Source organism: Armigeres subalbatus, chromosome 3 (assembly GCF_024139115.2).
Source record: "Armigeres subalbatus isolate Guangzhou_Male chromosome 3, GZ_Asu_2, whole genome shotgun sequence".
Lineage (NCBI taxonomy): Eukaryota > Metazoa > Arthropoda > Insecta > Diptera > Culicidae > Armigeres > Armigeres subalbatus.
Genome location: NC_085141.1, coordinates 169,345,934 through 169,365,348, shown reverse-complemented (window position 1 = coordinate 169,365,348; position 19,415 = coordinate 169,345,934). Strand labels below are relative to the sequence as shown.

At 42.8% G+C, this 19,415-nt stretch overlaps 1 protein-coding gene across 2 annotated transcripts in view; it reads left to right on the top strand.

Annotated features, from left to right (window-relative positions):
• LOC134226174 (acetylcholine receptor subunit alpha-like 1) overlaps positions 1–19,415 on the top strand; it is a 265,216-nt gene that overhangs the window by 214,225 nt on the left and 31,576 nt on the right. For both annotated transcript variants that reach the window (XM_062706772.1, XM_062706770.1), the window contains 2 exons: positions 1,956–2,162; positions 15,976–16,020. In XM_062706772.1, coding sequence (XP_062562756.1) covers positions 1,974–2,162; positions 15,976–16,020 — 234 coding nt within the window. In that variant the 5' untranslated portion in view covers positions 1,956–1,973. The remainder of the gene's footprint in view (positions 1–1,955; positions 2,163–15,975; positions 16,021–19,415) is intronic.

Below are 19,415 nucleotides of genomic sequence, written 5' to 3'. Positions count from 1 at the left end.
CGGGGATGCAAATAGTGGCCCGGTCACAGCAAGAATTACTCAGAAGCTTTCTCTAACGCATTGATGGTGTTGGTTTGCGTGGGAATTGTCAAATTGAATTTGACGTTTGAATCTTTGTTCACAGATAAGTCATTTTGAAAATTTGGTGTTGAATTGAAAGATTTGTTTTTTGGATGTATAGGAGGGGTTTATTTGAGGATTCACATAGAATTGCTGTACTTTTAGTACTTACACAATTGGTTCTTAAATATGCTGGGCGTTTTGTTTTTTTTTCGCAATTTTTTTTTATTAAACTTGTTATACGGGCATGATAAAGAGTTTTGAATTATTTGTTTGACTGATTGGTGAAACCATAAGCATTTACTCAAGGCGCTAAGCACCCTACAACCCCACTTTCACCCTTCAAGGTACACCCCTGAGTCTATTGTCACGAATCATACTCCGATATCCATACCAATAAATATTGCTCTGTCCCATGAAAAGGATGCAATACCATTTCGCTCGATGGTAGAACTATCGCACAAATGAAAATGACAAGCCGTAATAATAGCTGGTTGGGAATCGAATGAATTTTCCCTGGAACTATACCTACCAGAGTCCCATCCGGAGATACGTATAAATAAAATTTTATCCGGATCTTTACACTTCATTCGGTACGAGTCCCTGGAGTGCTGTTGTTGTCGCAGCGATTTCGACGTGATTGTGTGGCACTATTTTCGGTTGCAGGCACGCTGGCTGAATCCGGATGGCGAGCTAAATCTCATTACATTTGTCGGCAAGGACACGGACGACCTTTCGCCGTTTCTGTATGGACGATACAGAGATTCTATTCTCACGACTGTTGTTTATCGTTCGGCATTGACCGTGAGCATTGCTGCATGTATTTTGGGAACCGGAGATTTATTCATAAGACAGCATATTACCGGAATCATATGAATTATGATATTTTGAGGCGATAGGATTTATTCTTCCAGTAGGGAGACATGGTGCTTTCGATTGAGGTCAAATATGATAACAAATATTGGGGTACATACTGTACTTCAATTGTTAAAATAATGTGCCTACATATGTGTGCAAAGTAATACTTTTTTCCATTGTAAAAAGTTCATTGAAATAAGTATGAAACTTGAAATTGAAAAGGCAGAATTTCAATGCAATAAATTGCTTTATGAACTTTCGAGCAAACAGTAATAACTATTCCCTTTACAAATGCTTCACCGCATGATATCAAGTTTCGCAAGCTTAAGAATCAAAACAGGAAAAGGAAAGGCTAAAAAGTTTTCTATTGACGCCATATAGAATGGTTTCTTGTTTCAACTTTTGCATTTTCATTACATCAGACTTCCTGAATGCACATTCATCCAGCGGCGCCAAGGAATCCTATTGAGTTTTCCCATGCAGCGCTAATATTTATGTTCTTTCTATTGCCATCATTGGGTTCGGTCCAGAAGAATGCTTCCACTCCAGGCCAAATAAGAGGAAACTCAACAAAAGTTTCATCATTGAAAGAATGTTCTTCAGGAGCATGTTTTAGTTGTGTAGTTTCGGATTATCCCTAAAAGGGCTAGAGATAACCTCTCGAGCAAAAGTCCTCCGGCATCCTTCGGTGCAAGGAATTCAAGGCGAAGAGTTTTTCACTTTTTGAGGATGCTAAACTTCGCACCGACACCAGATCCTCCTGAATAGTAAAAGTTTCCCATCCCAATTGAGAGCCTCTCGGAAACAAAACCTTGGTCAACCGAAACCGAAGACGCTCCTTTTTCTCTGCTTGTATCATCGCCGAAGTGGGAGGAACTTTGCATTTAAATACGCACACAAACACGAAAACTTTTCTGACGTTGAATAGTTGCAAACATGGTTGCAGTCTGATTATCTTAATTACTCTCTAGCCATGGCTTAACTAACAGGAATTTATAATTGTTTTTTGTTTTCCTTCTCACCATTCTCTTCCGCAGGGGTGGACCTGGCCTAAGATGGGGAGCGTGCTACTCACGGCTGTGTTCATAGCGTTACATTTTGCTACCGGCCTGGCCAACTCAGATTCTAAGCGTTTATATGACGACCTGCTAAGCAACTACAACCGATTGATACGGCCTGTGGGCAACAACTCCGATCGACTAACAGTTAAAATGGGTCTACGGCTCTCACAGCTCATCGACGTGGTAAGTATCAAGTCGCTTCATTCGCAGTTAATACGTAAATAGCGCTAACGCTCCGCCAGATGGGTTTTCGGAAGGCAAATAATTGTCGAAATCACATTTAAAATTTCTCTTGCACTCAGCTCTGTGACAGCTTACTGCCACTCACTTAGTGGTTTTCATTACTTCTCCAATGAAAAATTGACAATCTTTCCACGTATCTTCGCTCCAATAAATTATTCAGATGACATTTTTCAGCTATGATATTCGTTGAATTGAATGTGACATATATCTTTGGTATAATTAAGTAATTTCGAAGTCATACAGGTTTTTGATGAAACAAAAGTAGCAATAATTAAGATTTACATTCAATTTCTGCAACAACCAAATGCGATTGATGACTTTTCTCATCAATAGAAAATATATTTATGCTCGAAATTTTGCCTTTAAAATTTTTTAAGTCATTTGATCCTTCGAAATTCCTAACATGGAGAGTTGACCTAGTGTAATGGTGTTTGGAAAAGTGGTCCTCTTGGTGTGTATAGAAAAGATCGGTAGGATTGGTGCTTATGTTGTGAATAAAACACCCATCTACTTTATTAAGAGATCCCGTAACAAAATTAACCAATCTCACTGATTAATTAGTCCATTAGCGGTTTCTTACCATCCATAGTGAGTTGATACTGGCATTCCTCTGTTTGTTCTGGAAAGCCTTGGGAACCTTCAACGAAACGTAGGAACATATAGGCAATAATTTATTAGGCTCAAAAAAAAACCGAAAAACCGATAATATTTTTGCGATAACAAAAGAATTCCAAGGCTACCTACTTTAGACGAATATATAATTTTATACACCGTCGTCGGAATTTCTTTATCAGCATGAATTCTGGGTGATGAGCTTTAATAGTTTTTTAAACAAATTACACTTTGCTTCTGCGGCAAAATTTGAATTTGTTACGAGCTTCCAAAACAGCGTAATGCTAATTGAAAACTCAATCTCCCAAGAGAAGATTGCACTTGCAACACCGACAGTAATTCACAACCATTTCTCCCCTTTTACCGATGCAGCCGTCCGTGATGAGACACTTTTACAGCGGGGCTGTAAAGATTTGCTGAAACCAGCTCGAAACCACCATTAAATGAGAGTTGTTTTTCTGCCCGTCTGTTTGTTTCTCGCCAATTGGCTCGAAATAGTGAAATTTAAGTACCTGCACGTTCCCGGCAGCTGTGCTGGGCTGCGGAAGGAAAATTGAACCAGCGGTAGTTTTTGGCTCCTTGTGGAAAATGAGCGGCGCCTGGCCTGTGGGAAATATATTGGCATCATAAATTATTCTACCGTCATGCTGCTGTTGCTTCTCGTTCGCCAACGGTGTGGTGCTGTTGTGTGGTTTAGCTTTTTTCGTCGGCCTCGGATAATACTGTTTCGAAGAAGAGAAATGACATCGAAAATTGACTCAGTTTAATCTTCGTTTCGGCCGGCAGTCGGTTGACCACGTGGAACTTTGGAATTGTTACGGGGGCGGGGTGTGACAAAAAGAACATTTGGTAATAGAGAGAATGGCGAACGGGTTGTCGATCTGGAAACAAAAACTGTTTTTGTCATGGGAAAGTTACATAGAGATAAATGGATTTTACTTTTAGGATTTCGGAAACCAGTTAATCAGCTTATACGAAAAGCGATTGTAAAACATTGTTATTTCCAAACACAACCTTTGTTAATAATGATTCAGTTTGAATAAGCAACAAAGGTGGTGACCACGTCCTCACAGTTAACATATATGCGGAATCTGATAATCCAGAAACGATTCTTTCAATTCCTGGCAGGTATTTTTTTAGATTTATCAGAGGTTCCCAAACTTTTGGATATGCGACCCACCAAGCAGAATCCCATATTGCTTGCGACCCACCAGGTACCAAATGCATTGATTTTGTGAATTTAGATAAAAATGAGTTCGCGTTCGATTGGACAAATTATAATAAATTGCTTTATATCCCATCATTGTATTTGTCAAAAATTCGTCAATTTTTTGGATTAGATGTGGATTGGATTTGGATGGAATTTGAATTGAATTTGGGTTGGATTTGGATTGGATTTCGATTTGATTAGGATTGGATTTGGATTGGATTTGAATTAGATTTGGATTGGATTTGAATTTTCCTTTTTATTAAAGTGATTTTTAAATTATAAAGAAAGTTCATCACTAGATTGGATTTTGAATAGATTTGGATTTGATTTAGATCGGATTCGAATTGGATTAGGATTGGTTTTGGATTGGGTTCGGGGCTTACATTTGGATTGTATATAGGACTTCTTTCTACTTGCCCAAATATCGTATAACAAAAAAAGCCCTTGACCTCGTCAGGTTTGTTCCAATCATTAGTTAGATCCTAATTCAAAATATGGAATAGATTTGTGGGACAAAACAGTAACAAAATTATGAATTAAGATTTGTCTTTCGCAACCCACCACTGAACAGCCCACGACCCCCCTGGGGGTCGCGACCCACAGTTTGGGAACCACTGTATTAACTCATTTCCTACTATAGAAAGCCTACGTAATGTTTCACATTCTTCTCAATTTTTAATGTTGGCATATATTGCAAGAAATTGGAAAGAATCGGAAAGGTAAACACGTACGTCCTCAGTCCCCATTTCCGCGAATAAAAAGGAAGCGCTCGTCGGCACAGCACTCTAACCAGTCGTATGAAAAAATGGTGAAGTCGCAAGACATATCTGCCACAGCCACTGCAACGGCTGATATTTAAGCTGCCGTTCGAGTAAGTGATTATTTCGATACCATTTCCATTGACGAATGGCACTCGGACGTAGCCGATATGGATGATTCTGTGAGGATACACGTGCCCGAAAAGAGGAAGCATCCGTCCTTCCCGGGATCGCGCAGTAAGAGAACATGAAGGCATGTCAAAATTTGAAGGGGGTTCATTTAAAATCCCGAATCAATCTGTCTTTACTGTGAAACGTTGATTTGAATTTCTTCAAAATTCCGAATTCGTCGAGGCAAATCATTGAGCTTTTTATTCCATTAGTTGAAACTTATCTAAAGCAATTGACTGTTTCATGACCCTTTTCTGGCTTCCGATTGCGATATGTTTGATGATGCAATCAACAACAATCAAACCCCCGCAAGTCTACCGACTCAGCCGACAACAGTAGCATAAGATGTTTTCGCTCTGCTGCAAGAAATGAGAGCTATGCGCTCGGAACTGGAATCCCTCCGTCACGAAGTTCAAACCCTAAGGATCGAGTATGACTTTCTCAAAAGGCAACGAGACAGTAGAGCTGTTCCCCTCTCTATCGTTCAATCGTTCAAGTCATTGTCTAGCATTTCTCCATCTGTCGCTGCCTCTAGCGGAGAATCTTCCCCTGTTCTCCCTGCTATCCAGACCTCGCAAAATGAAAACGCCAACACGTCCAAGATCTCCCCAAGTCAGGTCGTCTTATATTCACCGCAACCAAAGACATCTAGCAGAGACCTAACCAACGCTAAAACTACCACCTCTAATGTCAGTGTTGGCTCTAGAGCTTCCAAGACTCTGAAACGGAGTCTTACGAACACTTCCTCAGACACTAGAGGCCCCACAAATACCCCAAAAACTCAGCGTATAGTCAACAAGAAGAGTGGCGGCCCTTCCGCCAAACATTAACCACGTCTTCAATACTTACGCAAGCACCCACCACCCTGCTGCCTCCAACGTGCCAGAAACAACACACACACTGCTACAACTCTTGAGCCGTTGCCTGATCCAGACAGTCGGGGCGCCTTAGGACTGGATGCCATGCTCCAACCGGAACCTTTGGACCAACCCCGGCGTTTGAGGATGGCATTGGACGAACAAATCATCCACGGTGCCCTGGGAAGTCGGGGCGCAGAGAGACCGGACGTCATGACCTCACCGGAACGACTGGGTTGACCCCGGCACTTAGTGGATAAAGGCTCGCCAAAAATAAAGAACCTGTCCACATCCTCCAATAGTCAGGGCCCCCTCAGTGCGGACGTCTTTCCCACACCGGAACTAAAGAACATCCTCCTGCAAGCAATCTAGCAAGCGCAAGGATTCAAGACGTTGCGATGTTTCTCCGTGGGAAGCAAGCGACTACTGTCAGGTGTTATCGAGACGTTTTGTTCTTCTCCGACGGACGACGGGGGACGCAAGCCACTGAGTAGCAGTAAGTTGATCAACCCAGACGATCGAGTAGTTACTGCGGATGCTATGAGTATGTGCTGCTTAGGGCACCCTAGGGCGTCTATCCCTGGAAATAAGTCCCTTTGACCGCTTCCCGAGCATCCCGGGGACACGAAACCGGGTTATAAGTCCCAACAGATCCAGCGTCCTTGGCACGTCGGGCACTCCAACCCGAGTGATAAGTCCTACCACTGTCAGCATGTCTCCAAATCCAATCTAGCTTCTTAAGTCAGCCCTGTTTACGGGTCTAGAGTCCACCAAGGCTCAACCACCCAAGACACTCCTGTCTACACCAGTACCCCTCCTGCTGACTGTTGACAAGCGATCGTTCGTCCTGGATTATAGCCCTCCAGGAGGTCAACCGCATCTCATCAGCCTTCATGGATCGTTCCCTTGGAGGCAAATACAAATGGATTTGCAAGGTAGGTACAAATATCCGGCATTCCGTGGCGATAGGGATCCTCCGGGAGATCCCCTTTGACGTCCTTCAGTTTCGTGAAGAGCTCCCAGTCGTTGGAGTCCGTCTTCGAGGTAGCATACCTATCAGCATTGAGAATGTCTACCTCTCCTGTAGAACGCTTCCCGTCATCAAACAAAAGGTGAGTGGCATCATCAGTGAGACCCCGTCTCCCCTTCTACTTTTGGGAGATATGAACGCCCAATGCCAAACGTCTTTATGCCTAACGTCGCGGACCCGTGTGCAAGTGGCTATTTGCCAAAAAGCCGTCGCATACGCTTTCGCCACATCCGGAAACCATAGAAACCCTCTCCTTGATCAAGGGGATCGGATCATGTACACGGTGACCGGCGTCAGTCTCCCTCCGGTGGCTAGGGTTCGCTGGCACTCCTCTACAGCCAACATAAACAGCTCCAGTGCGAGGCACTTTAAAAGAGGGGACAACACGGAAGCTCCTGGAAGATCGGTCCCCGATTTGCTAAACACTAAGTTTAGGGACCACGAGCATCGATACACTGACTGTTCCTTTTCGAGAAAATTGGGTCGGCTTAGGCGTTACTGGGAGCAACCTAACGGTGTCGGACAGTCTTCCTGCACAATGCAGCGTCTTTTCGGCGGAATCCGCAGCTCTGTTGATTGCCACTACTACCTCCTCCGACAAACCAGTCCTAGTTCTGATTGATTCCGCTAGTGCCATCGCTGCGGTACAAAGTGACCACCCGAATGATCCATAGATCCAGAACATCCTCGCTAGTGAACAACAATCGACAACCTTCGCCTGGATTCCCGGGTACTGTGGGGTGCTAGGCGACGTCACTGCGGACATTCTGGCTGGAGTCGGCCACCAAGGCCGGCGTTTTACAACATCGGTTCCCTCGGCTGACGTTAAAGCCTGAATCAGAAAGATCGTCAGCTAGGATTGGGAAAACCAATGGGCTGCTTCCAGAGCCACGCAATTGCGGAAGGTCAAGGGCTCCACGGCACCCTGGAACGATATGCCCAGTCGCAAGGACCAGCAAGTAATATCCCGCCTCCGCATCGGCCACACCCGATTACGACAGTATTTCGGTGGAAGGCCCTTTCGTACCGTTTGTGACATCTGTGGAGTACAAAACTCAGTCGAACATGTGATCTGCCGATGTCCAAAGTTTGGCATTCCTCGCTCCAGCTACAGAATACCGACAAACATACGAGATGCCCTAGCTGACGATACCGCTAGCCTATCTGACCTCATCTGCTTCCTCAAAGATGATGAACTGTACCACCAACTGTAACACCGACCAAGTCCTGTGTAGCAGGAATACGAAAGCTGTCGCTCTCAGAGTGAGCCACGCTTTCTCCGAAGTTTATTTATTGTTTTGTTTTCAAATGCGATTTGAATTTAGTCATCGTTCAACTGACGTTCTGATCAGTTCATTGCGGAAATCCTCCACTCCGGATATTTTTTTGCGAAACTCCTTCGTTCTGAAAAGTTTTCCCTTCTTCGGTCAGTTTTATGGATCTTTGTTATGCGCTAAGGTTGGGTTTCTTATCTGGCTGCAGCGATTGAACTCCGGAGAACAGCACGACTCATTAATTGGATTCTTGGACACCCGTACAGCTACAGTTGGCCACCTGGTCAAAGTTTATCGATGGAGACTCCCACCGCGAAATACCGTGATTGATGTCTGTTTTTGTCGACCAGCTCAATATTATGAATCAACCGTCTAAGACGAATTTAGTACTCTCCATTTAATTCCACTACGTTTTGTTATCTTTGCAGATACGTATTTCAACCGCAACTGTGAGGTCGTCTTCAGTGTCTCGTACTTGACTCGACTTATTCGTAGTGGAATTAAATGGAGATTACTAAACTCGTCTTAGGTGGTTGAATACATTCCACTAAAAAGAGCTTAACAGATTTTTTGACGTAGGACTTACGTCTCTCTTTACTATACCGGGTGTCATTTCAAAATGTTCAAATCGACCGCGTTACGCTGTGTTGAAAGATTTTAAACGTTAATAGAGTTCGTCTCAGTGGACGAATTTCTGCGGTAAGCCCCTCAATCGACAGATTTCAAGTATGCCTTCCATGTCCATGTTTGATAAGACCCGAAAAACTTGTTTCAATAGGCATGAAACTGTTTTCAATGAAAAACATTGAGATCAAGGGAACCTATAAATATGGGTACCGCATAATTCTTGCATCATTCCATTACCACGTTCTGATTGGTGCAGACACCAGCGAATGAGCAGCCGCTGGGTCTGCCGAGAAGCCATAAAACAGCGCAACGCGATTTTTTCCTTTCATTCTGACCGGGACAAGCGAAGCAACCGCATCATCGATTGAACAGCACTCACACCTTTTAGCAGGGAATGAAGTCTGCACCGACCGCTTTTTCGGCTCGACACCATCGAAGCGACCATCATCAGCCCAAACCTAACCAGTACAGCAGCAGTCCACCCTACAGACCCGATAAAGCAGCAATGCTGAGTAGATACCGGCAGCAGCAGCAGAGTCGAGCCGAGACCGGCCGGCATCGGTGCTGAGCCGAGACAGGCTGAAGAAAAGCCACATGCTGCAGCATGTATGTCCAAAACACAAACGGTTCTTCAGAGAGCCAATAATAGAGATCAATATCAATGCTTTCTTTCAATGGGATAGAAATTGTACTTGGGTGCCAAATCCAATATTCTAGAGATAAAATTTTATGCGTGATTTTCATAAATAGCGTCAAAACTAACAGTGGATAATTGTTCTGATTTAACCGCGAAGTGGACGAAGGACTCCGCTCGACCATGCCTTTAAAGATTCATAAGATGTCCAAATCTCTAACATAATATTATAACAGCTCAAACATTAATAAACTATCTTATCACCCGAAATCCCATGTCCGGGTGTTTCCTTCCTTCTACTACTAACAATGTTGTCTCAGAAAAGAACACGTACTTCCCACCTGAACTGCAATTCAAAGCTCGCTTGCCCGGCTTATTGGCCTGTATCTAGCGAAAAGTCCCGTTAGGAAAGAGACGCCAGCAGCGAAAAACAAGCGTAAAAAAGAAGAAGCCCTTCTCGAACGCGTTGATGATGATGACGCTTTGGCTGACAAAGAAGCGGGATACAAGACACTAGCTGATTGGCCCACCAATTGGGAAGCAGAGAAGATTCAAAATAAGGTATAAAAGTGCATTCGCTCGCAGAGCATTCAGTCTTTTTTATACCATCACTAGAAATTCGCGGTTATTTGAAAAGATCGTTTTCTTACTTTTTGCACTTAGCCGAAGCAAACAGCCTTTTTCAAGGCTCTAAGAGGTTAAAATAATGTTCTCCTTCAGTCGCTATCGCACGGATTAGAAGGCTCTTCAGTGGAAGGGCTGAGATACAGTCTACATCCCCTGCTGAGCCAACTTGTGGTTTATTTCAGGCAGTCCTTCAGTGGGAAGGTTGCCACTGTCGAGGCTCATATTTCGTGACCGGACAGATACTTCCTGACTTTTTTTGATGATTTTTGTTCGCGGTAGATTTGATTTATGTGTCGGTTTGATGAGAAGATTTTGCCAAGGAATGTTATGCAACGCCGATATATCCTCTGCAAAACGGAATTTTGGCTCCTCACTTTCAGAATAAAGCTTGAAATTTGTAGAATGGGCCTTGTAGAATACATGTGGGTTGTTGGATTTTATTTGACAGGTACATTTGTTGTTAAAAACGGAATTTCATTCACAAAAGTACGTCTTTTCAAAGGAATTTGCTTCCTCTCCTCTGCAAAGCTGAATTTCGGCTCCTCATTTTAAAAATAAAGTTTGAATTTTGTAGAATGTGCCTTGCAGAATGTATGTGGGTTGTTGGATTTCATTTGGCACGTACATTTGTTGTGAAAAACGGAATTTCATTCACAAAAGTACGTCTTTTCATAGAAATTTGGTTTCTCTCCTCTGCAAAGCTGAATTTCGGCTCCTCACTTTTAGAATAAAGTTTGAATTTTGTAGAATGGGCCTTGTAGAATGCATGTGGGTTGTTGGATTTCTTTTGGCACGCACATTTGTTGTGAAAAACGGAATTTCATTCACAAAAGTACGTATTTTCAAAGGAATTTGCTTCCTCTCCTCTGCAAAACGGAATTTTGGCTCCTCACTTTCAGAATAAAGCTTGAATTTTGTAGAATGGGCCTTGTAGAATACATGTGGGTTGTTGGATTTTATTTGACACGTACATTTGTTGTTAAAAACGGAATTTCATTCACAAAAGTACGTCTTTTCAAAGGAATTTGCTTCCTCTCCTCTGCAAAGCTGAATTTCGGCTCCTTACTTTTAGAATAAAGTTTGAATTTTGTAGAATGGGCTTTGTAGACTGCATGTGGGTTGTTGGATTTCATTTGGCACGTACATTTGTTGTGAAAAACGGAATTTCATTCACAAAAGTACGTCTTTTCATAGAAATTTGGTTTCTCTCCTCTGCAAAACGGAATTCCGGTTCCTCACTTTCAGAATAAAGAATGAAATTCCGTTTTTCACAACAAATGAACGTGCCAAATGAAATCCAACAACTTACATGCATTCTACAAGGCTAATTCTACAAAATTCAAACTTTATTCTAAAAGTGACGAGCTAAAATTCCGTTTTGCAGAGGAGAGGAAGCAAATTCCTTTGAAAATACGTACTTTTGTGAATGAAATTCCGTTTTTCACAACAAATGTGCGTGCCAAAAGAAATCCAACAACCCACATGCATTCTACAAGGCCCATTCTACAAAATTCAAACTTTATTCTAAAAGTGAGGAGCCGAAATTCCGTTTTGCAGAAGAGAGAAACCAAATTTCTTTGAAAATACGTACTTTTGTGAATGAAATTCCGTTTTTCACAACAAATGAACGTGTCAAATAAGATTCAACAACTTACATAGATCTTGTACAATTTCTTCTATATAATTTAAACCTCTTTCTCAAAGTTATAAACCGAAAACCAGCTTTACAGAACAGAGAAACCAAATTCCCATCAGAATACGTAGTTTTGTGAATTTAAACCCGTTTTTCTCAAAAACTGGACGTGTTACAAAAAATCTGAATACATGACTGAATTCAGCGAAGAAAAATCTTTCAAGTACACTGAGAATGGTTGAAGGGAGTAAAACACTGTTGACTAGTGTTATTTATCCAAAATAGTTGATGCGAGAAATTTGGACATGATATTATTATGCATCTTAAAGGCATGGTCAAGTCAAGTCCTACGTCCACTTAGCGGTTATGTCACAGACATTACCCACAGTTCGTTTTTTTTTCGGATTATGAATCAACCAAATTTTTAACATTTTTTTAATGTGTATAGTTAAAATTTTCATTTTTAATTATTATGTATTGAACTCTCTGCTTGAGGAAGGTCCCTTGGTTGGAGCTGAGGGTCGCTGCATTCAGCGCCCATCTTTGCCAGTGGCTCTCTTAGCGCTAGCAATAACAATGACAAGTGAAGAACTGAAGGAATTTAAAAATTCACAGAAATAAAGAAAAAAAAAACTTACACGATTTAAACATTGTTCGCCATGATATGGATGATAACAAGGCGAGGATCAAAAATCCTATTCCTTATACAAAACTCCCATTCAAGTTGTTAATGGTTTAGAAATCGTCGCTTTGCCACGTAAATGTAAAGAAAAAAGACCATTACATAGCTTTTTTGCATTGCAAATGCAGCACTTAACCGTCGACAACTTTGGGGCGCAGTCTCTTTTAACATTATATGGTCAAGAAAGCAGTATTGATCAGTATTTGAGACTTGAATGGAAGTTAAAAAATCTTCTTTAATTGTCGAGGGACCAATGACGGGAAATGTCATTTCGATGTCATGGGACTAAACGTAAGGACCCTGTTGGAACCTGCACGAGTTACCCCCCTTACTCGAGAGCCGCAAAAGATGGTCCATGGCGAGGAACAGGAGAACGGGAATTCTGCGCAGTTGACCCAATTGCGGATACTTCATTCAAGTATCACATCTACTACAGTAGCGGCGAGAAGGCGGAGCATGGAGTTGGTTTCGTAGTGCTTGGTAAGCAGCAGCGTCGAATTATTAGAAGGAGGACGCTAAGTGATCGCATCTGCGTGTTGGGAATTAAGAGCAAATTGTTCAATTACAGCTTGATCAATGCATACGCTCCAACCAACGACAAACCCGATGATGTGATGTGAAGTTCTATGAGCGTCTTGCCAAAACCAACAGAGAATGCCTAAAACACGACGTGAAATTCATCATCGGTGACACAAACGCACAGGTCGGAATGGAAGAGCTCTTTCGCCCAGTCATTGGAAAGGAGAGCCTCCACTCAATTACCAATGACAACGGCCTGAGGCAGCCAGAGGAATGTCTATCTGTAGCACCTATTTTGCACGCAAGAATATTCAAAACCATACCTGGAGACACCCAAATGGCGATACGTGTTCTCAAATCGATCATGTTTTGGTGGGCGGTCGGCATTTCTCAGATGTCATAGATGTGAGGATCTTCCGAGGCCTTCGATTCTGACCACTATCTGGTGGTATGAGAGATTCGCGCAAGGCTGCACAGCATCACCGGTTCTAGGCGTGAGAGAACCATGCTGCTGAACATACAACGACTGTCGGTCGAGGGGGTTGCGGAACAATTCGCTCATAAGCTCGACGAAAAAATCGAAGGACACCCAACTGGAGAAAACTTGAAAATATTATGGCAACAAGTCCACGTGGCGGTCAATTCAACAGCCACAGAGGTACTTGGTACCACACAAGGAAACCAACGGAAGGGCTGGTTTGATGTGGAGTGCCCAAGAGCGACATATGAGAAGCGACAACCAAACGATCAACAACATGCGCAAGTAAAACCACACCGGCGCCAGCCATGATCAATGACAGCTCCTGTCTGGAAGACCGCTGGAAAACGGATTGTGGTTTGGGCAATCACAAAGCGCGTCTAGAAGCGCTGGAAAATTGGTTGTTATTTTTTTTAATCATAAGGCGCGTCTGGAAGACTGCTGGAAATGTATTGTGGTTTGGAATATCACAAAACGCGTCTAAAAGACCGCTGGAATATGGATTGTGGTTTGGAAAATCATAAAGTGCGTCTGGAAGACCGCCGGAAAACAGATTATGGCTTGGAAAACCACAAAGCGTGTCTGGAAGTCCGCCTGAAAATGGATTGTGGTTTGGGAAATTATAAAGCGCGTCGAGACGACTGCTGGAAAACGGATTGTGGTTTGTAAAAAAAGCTTAACATAAGTCTAAAATTTATGTTGATATCTCACTCCAGTATAAAATCTCTGCGAAATTTTAGATATGTAAATATCATTTTCTAGGCCGTTGTTCGGATGTTCAACATCGATATATTGAAGGTCAGCTTGATGGTGTTACTATACACGAGGCTGATGGTTAGATTTAATTGACGGAGTAAGATATTAAGAATATTACTGCAACCTATAATGTTTCTTGAGAGATCAATATCACAACACTAGGTACCAAATATGCGGTGGGCCGCGCACGTATCCAGAATGTCGGACAATAACCTAATAAAAATGGTTCTCGACAACGTTCCAACGGGCACAAGAAGGCGAGGTGCGCAGTGAGCCAGGTGGATCGATCAGGTGGAAGACGATTTGCGCACCCTCCGCAGACTGCGTGGCTTGCGACGTGCAGCCATGGACCGAGTTGAAAGGAGAAGACTTTCATTAACTGTGCACTCTGGCCTTAGTCTATAAAGGAATAATAATAGGCACTAATCATTTGGACGATACAATCTATTGGCTTCTATATCGTTGTTCTACGATTAAAAACCACGATGTTAAATCAAGTTTTCAGTTTCCAATGGTATTAATCGGTTTCTTAAATGCAACATGTTCAGATCAATGTCTCGCGCAAATAGTTTGGCAAAAATCATTGCGTCCTATGCTAGAGGATTTTTTGGCCTTCTCATGAAAGAAGAAGGGGAATGTGGGGTTTGAGTAAGTTACCTTCAGCGTGTGATTATACATTAACACCTCAGCGTGCCAATCGGTGAGCAGCAAGCCATCACCACTATTCTTGTTTACGGACGAACGAAACTTTCGAACGAATGCAGTTCGTTCGAATCGTTTCCCCATTTGATTTTGCTGGCGTAAACGAGAATGCGCATCAGCTTTCGTTCGAAAGCGCGTTTGTACGTAAACAAGAATAAGGGTGCATAACTCGGCCTCTTCTTGTCAGATCTCCGTGGCGTGCACACACACCCAGAAAGAACTGCTGTTATCGCATTTCGGTCCGGCCATTTGGTGCCACACAGTATTTTAGCAAGCTGAATAGACGACAAAGGTGAATAAAAGCTTACACTTTTTGTACGAAGCGTCACGATTCTTGATACCATTTTTACTCTTAAAGTGGTGACATATTTATAGTACTGTTCCTACTGCACTGGTCTTGAAAATTTATTATATGTACCGCAACCTAATTGTCTCAATCCGATACTACAGAATATTGGACAGGCATCAACAGTGACCTGTTGTGAGCAGCTGTTACGAATAATCGCAAAGAAATTTCACCCAATACTTATCAAAAGACTGAATCACACTGAACCATTAACCCAGCTGTCCATAACAGCGGCAGAACAATTCAAGTCAAACCGAAAGGAAAACGAGAGGAAGATAACTCGCCAGATGCTGTTATTCAGTATTCCTTCCACTCAACCGAAACCCTTTTCATTTCCCGATTGACCTCTGTGTCCCACAGTTGTGAGTTGGGACGGCAAATTACCACCACCAGCATCGCCGGCTCCTGCCAAGTCATCCTCCCGTCGGAACCGGATCGGTTCAACATGTTCTTCATTCCAGAGAGCCACTTGTCTGACTATTACATCCCTCGTCGAGTCTGCCAACATTCCGTTGTGCTTCTCGGGGTTCTTTGTTTGATTTAGTTCCAGATCCTTTGACGTCGCCAGCGTTGCCGTCGGGTGGGAAGAAAAATCGGTCGTGATATTGATTCATTGACTATTCACGATGCAAAGCCCACCCTTAATGGTATTTTATTCAGATCGTTCCAGAACAGGAATCAACGGCAATTTGTATGCAAATGACTCCGCTCGAGTGCTTGTGCCATGCCCCAGGATAACTAAAAACTGTCATCCCCATTTACGCCACTCGAATAATATTGATTTTCGGAATGATTCAAAGCTTAACATTCGTTCCTTTTTTCCTTCTCCCATTTCAGAACCTAAAAAACCAAATCATGACTACTAACGTGTGGGTAGAACAGGTGAGTATCCGTTAAACCATTCAGTGGCATACCTGTCTCTGTTTCATTCCAAGAAGCAAAAATGTCTGCGTTAAGCAGTTCGACTACGAGAACCTTCCTGGAAGTCAGTGTTTTGAGTTGAAAACGATCATACCAGATTACTAGTAGCAAACAACCCAACGTTTGTGGGTGACAATCTTATTGCATTCTTGATAACACAATTGAAATAAAGATATAGTCACGATGTTTTTTGTTCCAGCTCAACACTCATTTCTCTTAACAATAATAACATTTTCAAATAATTAGTTTAATCATTTTTATATATTCTTCTTATTCTTATTGGCATTACATCCCTACACTGGGACAGAGCCGCCTCGCAGCTTAGTGTTCATTAAGCACTTCCACAGTTATTAACTGCGAGGTTTCTAAGCCAGGTTACCATGTTTGCATTCGTATATCATGAGGCTAAAACGATGATACTTTTATGCCCAGGGAAGTCGAGACAATTTGCAATCCGAAAATTGGCTAGACCGGTACTGGGAATCGAACCCAGCCACCCTCAGCATGGAGGAGCAGGAGGGCCCCCATTTTTATATATCTTGGACAATAATGAATAATTTGGAACGATTCTACAAATTTCTACTGATATATTTTTATTTGCGTTATAACATCGGCTTTATGTTGAAGCTATTGTGAATTAATGCTCCAAAATATTATCTATTGAATATATTCCTAAACTGAACCATTTACATCGATTCTGTTGTCAGAATTATTAACTAAGCGGATGTAATTATGAACTCTTTTAATATTTCCCCACGTGTTTCTCTTTTTAAGCATGGAAGAGCAGATTCACTCAATCATCGGACAAGAGTTGTCTCCACTCGTCCATTACTTCCGTAAGCCTCTACTTTAGGACTATCCATGCCGGTTCGACACGAGCACAGAAAGAAAATTTGTGTTGAAGAGTTTCAATTGAGTGGGTGCCGCAATGGTGGTAATTCTCGTTCGTTATGTAGCATACACACGCTCAAACACGTTGGACCAATATTGACTCCGCCCCCAAGAAAATGCTTCGGTTGCTGCTTTTTTGACCGTGTCTGAAGTTGTTCGAACAACTATTTGACAGTTGGGGACTCGGTTGAAAAAAATCAAAGTGGTTTAATTTTGTTTTGAGCTGTCGGGCGGAGTCAAGGTTCGCCGAGCATGTTTGAGCGTTTGTAGTGAAGTCGCGCAAACTCCCATATATTTTTTGATGGTTGGCGTTTAAGCTGGCGCTTCGGTCGTTCGTGTGTGATATTGTTGGTCGAATAAATTGAGTGTTCGCGCCACTGTTGGTAGAACGTGGTGGATGCTTGACTAATCGAGAGGTGAAGTCAATGTTGGTCAAACTGCTGCATTACTCGTTGTATTATGCAGCGCACCCACCATTACGCAGCTTGACTAACGTTGACTCCACCTCTTGTTTAGTGAAGCATCCACAACGTTCTACCAACAGCGTTTTAGTCAAGCATCCAACATGTTTCACAAATAGCGGCACGAACACTCAATTTATTCGACCAAAAATATCACACACGATTGACCGATGTGCCAACTGGAACACCAACTATCCAAACATATATGCGTTTTTGGCGACTTTACTACAAACGCTCAAACATGTTCGGTGAACTTTGACTCCGCCCCCGACAAACCCAAATCAAACCGCTTTGATTTTTTCCAACCGAGCCGCCAACTGTCAAATAGTTGTTCGAACAACTTTACAGACGGTCAAACATTGCAGACCCCGAAGCATTTTCTTGAGGGCGGAGTCAATATAGGTCCAATGTGATTGAGCGTGTGTAGGCCACATTGTGTAGCGTAAACACGCTCAAACACTATGGACCAATATTGACTCCCTCCATAAAATGCTTCGGTTGCTGCTTTGCTTGAGCGTGTGTGAAGTTGTTTACACCTGGTTCGAACAACCATTTGACAGTTGGTGACTCGGTTGGAAAAAATCATGGTTTGATTTTGGGTTGTTGACTTGTCGGGGGCGGTGTCAAAGTTTGCCGAACTGCTCATTTTGGGTGATTTGCTCGTAAAACTTGCGGAAACTGTTAAAAACTTGCGGATTGTTCTCTGATTTGACGTTTATGGAGGTCAACTGCACCCATCGTTCGAGTATTTTGATCAATGTGGTATATAAGAAAGCTTGAATTTACTTATCAGCACCTTCTTATATATTAGCTCACATATCTGTTAACTGTGAGTATAGTTTCTGGGAAAGACCATTTCATAATCAGCCACTGGCAGTGGATAGATGTCAATGTAACTATTAGCTTCAGCTCGAAGTTTAATCATAACCGGTGGCTTACACGCCACTCACAGAATCCGTAAGACCATCGGTCGATTTTTTTGTCCGACCAATTCTCGACTTCTTTCGTCAGGGGTCACTCGAACAGTCGCTGGCTGAAACCAAAAATTTCGCTTTGCACCTACCCGCTAACAACCTCGGCAGAAATTCGGCAGAAGGGAATAATCGAAGTAGAAAAAGGAACGAAATGGAAAAGCAAACGGAATAATCTTTCAGCGATTGCTCGAGCTAAAAAACTAAAACTACTCGATCTTCTTTCTTAATAACTCGTTAGGTTGAACACAGTTTTAGGTTGGTACGGTAACGGAAATGTGTCTAGATCATGGCCATGTCTACACACTAGTCACATACCTGCGCAGGTTTCTTCTTCGTCGACTTGCTGGTTTTCGCTGGCACGATGGCGGCGAACCGGTTCGGGACGGTGGCGTCGATCCTGCTCGTGGCGATGGCGGCAAAGCTGTCTTTGACGATGGCTTCATATGAAGATTCGCTTAGCTGCAGGATGACGCTAATGAGCCCGTGCAAATATGACCGAACTAAAGTTACGAAGTGGGTGATGGCTAAACAGAAGGCCTCCAATTTCCTCGAAAGAGCTGCGTCGACGGATATCGCACTTTCCGGGTTGATTTTTCGCTCTGGACAAAGGCCAACACGGCTTTTTACGGCTAAGACCGCCCGTGATGAAATGAACCCTTGCCATCGATTCCAATCCGGCACTGTGGTACGCAATTGATGACGTACGTCACACGCCGAGCTCTCTTTAAACAATCCGTAGGGGTTTGAGCGTAGTAAGACCACCGTCGATTTATGGGCGATCGTCGGTTCACTATCCGCTACATTTTTCAAACGAAACTTCATCCCACTTCGTCTTCCAAATATGTTCGCGGCCGAAATGCCGCAGAAACCTTTTTCATCGACGCCGGTCAACAATCACTGCATTTCAGCCCGTACCAAAAAAAGAGCGCCACGCGCTGGAAGTCCAATGCGAAACCAACATTAATTAACATTTACACAGAGAACGAGTTGCTCAGTACAAACTACTTTTTGGGTACAATACACCTATGAA